This window comes from Microtus oregoni, unplaced genomic scaffold, assembly GCF_018167655.1.
Source record: "Microtus oregoni isolate MIOR12 unplaced genomic scaffold, Mior012 000050F_ref0000143, whole genome shotgun sequence".
Classification (NCBI taxonomy): domain Eukaryota; kingdom Metazoa; phylum Chordata; class Mammalia; order Rodentia; family Cricetidae; genus Microtus; species Microtus oregoni.
Window position 1 is genome coordinate 8,334,819 of NW_024543256.1, and position 7,471 is coordinate 8,342,289.

Here is a 7,471-nt window from a genome sequence, read left to right on the forward strand (position 1 = left end):
GGACTGTGACCGAAAAAGCATGGGATAAAACCGGACTCTCTGAACATGGCGAACAATGAGGGCTGATGAGACGCCAAGGACAATGGCACGGGGTTTTGATCCTACTTAATGTGCTGGCTTTGTGGAAGCCTAGCCAGTTTGGATGTTCACCTTCCTAGATATGGACGGAGGGGGGAGGACCTAGGACTTACCACAGGGCAGGGAACCTGGACTGCTCTGTGGACTGGAGAGGGAGGGGGAGAGGAGTGGGGGGAGGGGTAGAAGGGTGGGAGGAGGGGGAGAAGGGTGGGAGGAGGGGGAGGGAAATGGGAGGCTGGGAGGAGGTGGAAACTTGTTTTTTGTTTATGTTTTTTTCTTCTTTTCTTAATAAAAAAAATTATTAAAAAAAAAAAATAAATTGACCTCTAAATTTAAAAAAAAAAAAAAAAGATATAAGAGCTAGCAAGCAATACACTTAAGTGATTGGCCAAGCAGTGTAGTAATTAATGTAGTTTCTGTGTGATTATTTCCAGTCTGGGTGGCTGGAATCAACAAGCAGCCTCTGCTTACAAGCTTGGGTTTAAGGATATTTATTATTCCTATATTCTATAACAATTTATCATGAAATTATTTTCCTTCTGTGAAAGGGAACATGAAAAGCTTCCTGGAGAAGTAAACAAACCGCGCGCGGGCTGCAGGCTGCGCGGCGGGCGCGGCGGGCACGGCTGGGGCGGCGGAGAGCGCGCCGAGCCGGGGCCGAGCTGGCCCGCCCGCCCGCCGCACATGTCCCGGGGCGTCGTGGGACTGTAGCCGTCTGTGGCGCCTCCTGTCGGCGGGGGGCGGGAGCGCGGAGCCCATGGAGCGGGTGCGAATGATCAACGTGCAGCGCCTGCTGGAGGCCGCCGAGTTTTTGGAGCGCAGGGAGCGAGAGTGTGAACATGGCTACGCCTCATCGTTCCCCTCCATGCCGAGCCCCCGGCTACAGCATTCAAAGCCCCCACGGAGGTTGAGCCGGGCACAGAAACACAGCAATGGGAGCAGCACTACCAGCACTGCCAACAGATCTACACACAATGAGTTGGAAAAGAACCGACGAGCTCACCTGCGCCTGTGTTTAGAACGCTTGAAAGTTCTGATCCCACTGGGTCCAGACTGCACCAGGCATACAACCCTCGGTTTGCTCAACAAAGCCAAAGCACACATCAAGAAACTTGAAGAAGCTGAAAGGAAGAGCCAGCACCAGCTTGAGAACTTGGAACGAGAACAGAGATTTCTAAAGCGGCGACTGGAACAGCTGCAGGGTCCTCAAGAGACGGAGCGGATACGAATGGATAGCATTGGGTCGACTATCTCTTCCGACCGCTCGGACTCAGAGCGAGAGGAGATTGAAGTGGACGTTGAAAGCACAGAGTTCTCCCATGGAGAAGTGGACAATATAAGCACCACCAGCATCAGTGACATTGATGACCACAGCAGCCTGCAGAGTATTGGGAGTGATGAGGGTTACTCCAGTGCCAGTGTCAAACTCTCCTTCACGTCCTAGAGCCCAGCACGACAGCAGTGCAGGGCGACACACCCATCGGGCCAGTTCAGTACCGTCTCTTCAATTGGGTTCATGACGCAGTCTCCTTCAAAACTAAACAAAACCATACTTGAACAAAAGGGTCAGAAGACCTGTATTTAAGCAAATACTTAACAAAAAGTGGGGTAGAGCCTCCCCAGTAGAACAAATACTCATATATTGGAAAGAATACGGTTCCTAACAGCAGCTGGAAACGTGTAATTATCTGGAGTTGACTTAGTTGACTTCTAAGAGAACAGCGGAGATTCTGTCTCCTTTCCTAGTTTGCTCACGCTGTGTTGAGTAGACGTTTAAGGGTGGGGTTATGAACCCTTCCTGAGCTTCTTGGCCCTAGAAACAAAATCAGACTTAGAGTAAGGAAAAGACAGGATAATCAGGCATTAATCTTGGATAGCTAAAGAGCTCTTAAAACTCAGCCTCAGTTTATCATGAAGCCTGTGGATGATCAATTCTTTTAAAAAAAATGAATTTTTAAAAAGCTCATTTCGTGCTCTACAGAAGGAGAGACTCCCATGAAGCCTTTCGAAAGAGATCATCACGCAGCTCAGCTTTCTGTTGGATTCCATGCTAAGCCAGCTAACCTTACCTGCATTGTTAGCACTAGGGCACCCAACCGCCCGCTTGCACCCTTCAGCAACATAGGGGCAGCCCATGCATGACAGCTGTGTCACAGAAGGAAAAGCTCCATGTGCCTCTGTGTCTGCGCCGATCTGAAGAGTTGTGCACACAGCATAGCAGGCCAAGGTCTGAGCCACGGCAGCATTTTTATTTGAGATTTTGATAACTGTTTATATGTGTTGAAAACCAAAATGGCATCTTTTTAAAGCTTGTCCATAAGTAAACATAGATGTCTTTTATAGTGGAAAAAACACGTGGGGAAAATCATCTATTTTGATGCAGCATTTGATAACGATAAAACACCTCACACCTCACTCTTTATAGTGCACAGAATGAATGAGGTCTGGGCGGGGTAGACAAAGGTCAATGCTGTTTTTGTTTTCTTTTAGGATCATTCCCCTTTACCAGCTTCTAACCATCTGCTATCCATAGTAGGCATACTATCATAGTTAACATAGTTAAGTTCAGCACTTGTCTCATTTACTGTAGGCCTGCATTTTCTGCAGGCGGTCTCCTTCCTCACGAACCCACTGTGCAGGTGCTACTGTTGCTCTTACCAATCTTTTCAGAAATGTTATCTTCTAAGTGAACTTTCTAGCCTGCACTTTGATGTCATGTGTTCCCTTTGTCTTTCAAACTCTGAGGTTTCTCTGGGCCTCTGCTTGGCCCTGGGAAGCCTTTCTGGAGACCTTACCCCCAGCTGTTTGGACTTTGTATTCTTTAAATAATTTAACTACCCTTAATTACTTTAAAAAAAAAAGCTTTATGATTTTCATAACTTATTGCTGATTTTAATGGGTTGATAATTTCAGTCCTGTAGTTTTATTTTATGTTTAGATAGGGCTGGGCAAGGAAAAAGAAAATAAAAACAACCATATTTAGCAGTGCAAAAAAAAAAAAAAAAAAAAAAGAAAAGCTTCCTTCATTTGATTCTACAAATGAGGAGAGTCTGGTTAACAAATAAGATGATACCAAGGACGTAAAGAGAAGAAGAACACATAGAATCTAGAAAGCAGAGTTCAGACAGCTAAAATGCATGGAGAAGGAGAAAGGTGACAAGGAGCAAAGTGAAAACAGCTAACAGTGCCAATCCCAGAACTTTGTTGGAGAGAGGAAACCAAATCCTCAGCACAAGAGAAGTCAGGCAACTTTTGTAACAAACAACAGGCTGGCAGTTGTAACCATAACCAACACCCATGGTTGTCACAAGCTTTAAGGTGGAGTGATTTGGTCTGACAGTGACACCTGTTGCATGGCACCACAGTGCTAGAAAAGAAATCCAGTGCATTGCTTTTTTCATCCTGGAGTACTAAGGCTGGGAATGCCTGAGAAGAATTTCCCAGAGTCTTGACAGACAAGAGGAGGCTCAGCCTATATATGGGTGGCATAAGTCCATGGGGGCAGGGATCCAAGATGGAAAAAAAGGGACAAGACCTAAGGAGCATCCCTGTTTATCACCATCTGTTTCTAACTGCCAACACAATGCAAGGTACGGATGAACTCAGGTTGTTAGGCTTGACAGCAGGTACCTTTATTCACCACGCCATCTTGCAGGCCTTCTTTATCTTTGGCCTTGCTTCTTTTTTTTCTCTTCCTCTGCCCCCTTATTTCATATTTATTTTTAACTTCATAATTTATTCTACATTACCACTTTTATTCATCTGAGAGGATAAATATTCAGAATGGATAATTAAAAATATTAAACACCAAAGTAACAAATAATGGGCAAATGAACTAAATTGATAGTTCTCAAAAGAACAAATGATCAGTAAATATATAAAAAAAATGCTCAACAACTTTTTGAGACAAGGTCAGTCTCACTATACAGTTCTCACCTTGGCTTCCTTATAGACTCTGTAGACCAGTTTGCCCTCAAACTCACAGATTTTCTACTTCTGTCTTCCAAGTGCTGGGATTAAAGGTATGCAACACCATGCCCAGCCCTGTTCAACACTTTCTGATATCAAGGGATTGTATGCCATGATTGGGACAAACAGAATTCTTCATTTGCATGGGCTTCATTCACATAAGTGACTGTGACTTATACAAGTATGGAACTGTCCCATGATTGCTACAAGCATCTTCATCTACAACAGGGACTGTTGTGATGGATATAAATGCAACCCTCCATTTTCATGAAAGACCCTGTCATGACTGGACAAACACAGATCTCATTTTGGATGACTACTACTATTGCCGCAAGTGTGTTCCCTCATTTGCATGGAAGGAAAGCAAGGCACTATGCCATGATCTGTGCAAATAAAAGCCTTCATTTGCATCAGGAACTGCTTTGATTAGTGCAAATGCTATGTCTCATTTGCTTGAGGGATTATGCTCTGATTGGTAAAAGCACATGCCTTCATTTTTATGAGATGCTGCTATTATTGGGTCGAGCATGGTCCTTCACATGTATGTGGGTCTACTGCACCCAGTGCAGAACCTTTGCTACAGCCACACCCATTTCTGACCAGATAAGCAAGCTGTTTGGTTCACTTTATGGCCATCTGGGAGATACCCTCTTATGCTGTGTTGCAGCATTAAGACCAAATTAAAAGACTTCATGGGACTAGAGAGATGGCTCAGTGGTTAAGAGCATTGGCTGCTCTTCCAGAGGACCCAGATTCAATTCCCAGCACCCACACGGTGGCTCACAACTGTCTATAACTTTAGCTCTGACACCCTCACACAGACATACATGTAAGCAAAACACTAATGCACATAAAATAAAATTATTTAAAAAATTAAAAGACTTCTGACAAATCTCCCTTTGACCTTTATTATTAATATACTGGGCTGTGTTGGTCACACAAAGGAAGGAAGGCAGCAATAGCACTGAAGGTGACAAAAGCCACTGCCCTGCTAGCAGCAGTAAGCACAGCAGAAGCAGAACCTACCTGGCAGATGAAGAGCTGAAGACCATGCCTAGAGTAGAAATAATGGGGAACTAAGCAACAGAGAAGATAAAAGCTATGGAGAGCTGTAAAACTTGAAGCTCTCAATGACTTGAAGACCCTAATACTCTAGGTCTAAGAGCTGTAACACCTGTTGCTGTAAGACCCAGGAGCCTAGCACCTGAAGCCTGTATAAAAGCTATAACATAAAAGTACCAGCTACTGCTGCTGCTGCTGCTTGCTACTGTCTAATGCCACTAACTGCTGCTATAATCAAATGATTACAACAGCTGCCATTTGCCAGGACCACTGGTATCAAAAGCCCTGTATCAATTTTCTGTTGCTGTGATAAAATGCCATAGCTAAAAGCAACTTAAAGAAGCAAAGGTTTATTTTAGCTAACAGTTCCAGAGGGAGACTCCATAACAGGGAATGCATGACTTGGCTGCAAGAGCGGAGAGCAGAGAGACCACATATTCTTCCACGCACACAAAGCAGAAAGGGAACAGTAAGTAAGATGCGGCTATAAGCCTTCAAAGTCTGTGCCTAGTAATACTTCCCCCAGGAAGGCTCCACCTCCTAAAGGTTCCATAACCTCCCCAAACAGTACCATCAACTGTTCAAAATATGTGAGTTACTACTGAAGGATAGTTCTTTAAATTATTTTAAATCGATAATTTGATTATTTAATACAATCTATTTTGATCATTAGAAGATTCTTCTTACAGTGAACAAATCCACCTCTTCCACTCCATGCTAGTATTTTGTCTGACCTGAGATTTCACAAGTCTGTGCAATGCTGTTAAAATTGTTGTGAGTTCATACATGCAACTGCTCTGCTGTGTTTGGAAAAGGTTGTTTCCTTGTGGTCATTCACTCTCTCTGACTCCTACAATCTTCCCACAGCCTCTTCCATGAAGTGTCCTCGGTCTTAGAGGGAGAAGTATGTTACAGATGTCACTTTAGAGCTGAACGCCCTGCAGTCTTTTGCTCTCTGCATATGCTCTCTTGCCAGCATAGTCATCATTGTCCATAGGGCTTGCAGCTATAGGAGACTGATGATGACATTTCTCCTGCAGCAACACACATAGCACCTTCCAGTACTATGAAGCTGTGTAGGAGGGATGAAGCTTCAAGGTCAGCTTGATTTTTCCATATTTTACCACTCAGGTATGTGGTTTCTTTACTAATATTCTTTAAAACTATAAAAGTAAAGACTTTTTGCATGAGTTTTGCTTGCATATATGAGCCCGGTGCCCAGGGAGGCCATAAGAGGGTGTTACATAACCGGGAAGTGGAGTTACAAATGGTTGTGAGCCACCAAGTTAATACTTAGGACTGAACCTGGATCCTCTACAAGAACAGATGATCTTAATCACTGAGCCATCCATCTCTCCAGACCCATCAATAGGGTCGTATGACCAAATTATGGAGTGTTTGCATAAAATGTGTGGAGCAGCAATAGCCTATAATGTGTGAAAATCTATGGGACCCCTCTGGCCCACAACTCAAAAGGAAGTAACCCATTCCTAATACTGGGGTTGCTATCTGCTAGCATGTGGTGTCTAGCTGGGGTACTGTGAGGGGCATTTCCTATTCAAACTACCACAGCCTAAGTGATTATAACCATACATTCTTAGTTCTAAAACATCAAGCAATAGACCTCTAGCTCTCAGGGGTGATCAAACACCAAAACAACTTGGGGAGAAAAGGGTTTATTTGGCTTACACTTCCACATCACTGTTCATCACTGAAGAAAGTCAGAACAGGAAATCAATCAGGGTAGGAACCTCAGGGCAGGAGCTGATGCAGAGACCATGGAGGGAAGCTGCTTACTGGCTTGCTCCTCATGGCTTTCTCAGCCTGCTTTCTTATAAAACCCAGGACCACCAGCCCAGGGCTGGTCCCACCCACAACAGGCTGACCCCTCCCCTATCAATCACTAATTAAGAGAACACCTGACAGCCGGGTCTCAATTGAAGTTCCTCCTTTCAGATGACTCTACTTTAAGTCAGTCGACATAAAACTAGCCAGCACACTAGGAAGTATGGAAAGGAATGTAGAGGAAATACAGAGGCCCCAGAGCAAAGGCAGCTCCTCTAGAAGCTCGAGTCTCACACAGTCTGTGGCATACCTAACCTAATACACAGACTCTGAAGCCGGACTGCCTGGGCTTGAGTTTTAGCCTACCACTGACTGGAGAGCCTTTGTCAATCTACCTAAGGTCTTTGTGAATCTCATCTCTTAACAGTAAGAATGACTCCTTTCTTGGTCAGGTTGCAATAAGGATTAAATGAGTTAATATGAATAAATTACTTAAATAAGTCCAGTGAATTCTATATGCACTTTTAAAAAGAAAAAATCTATAATGAATAAAAATTTATTTAGTAATTATCTGTAA

General features: G+C 43.9%; 1 protein-coding gene across 1 annotated transcript; it reads left to right on the forward strand.

Moving 5' to 3' along the window:
- The first annotated feature begins 651 nt into the window (after positions 1 to 651).
- On the forward strand, positions 652 to 1,789 carry LOC121437275 (max-interacting protein 1). Its single transcript, XM_041637138.1, has one exon. The coding sequence runs from the start codon at positions 836 to 838 to the stop codon at positions 1,520 to 1,522; it is 687 nt and encodes a 228-aa protein (XP_041493072.1). The 5' UTR covers positions 652 to 835; the 3' UTR covers positions 1,523 to 1,789.
- The last annotated feature ends 5,682 nt before the right edge of the window (positions 1,790 to 7,471 follow it).

What these genes read in the sequence shown, in the direction of transcription:
- LOC121437275 (XM_041637138.1), top strand. Translation starts at nt 836, where the DNA reads ATGGAGCGGGTGCGAATGATCAACGTGCAGCGCCTGCTGGAGGCCGCC.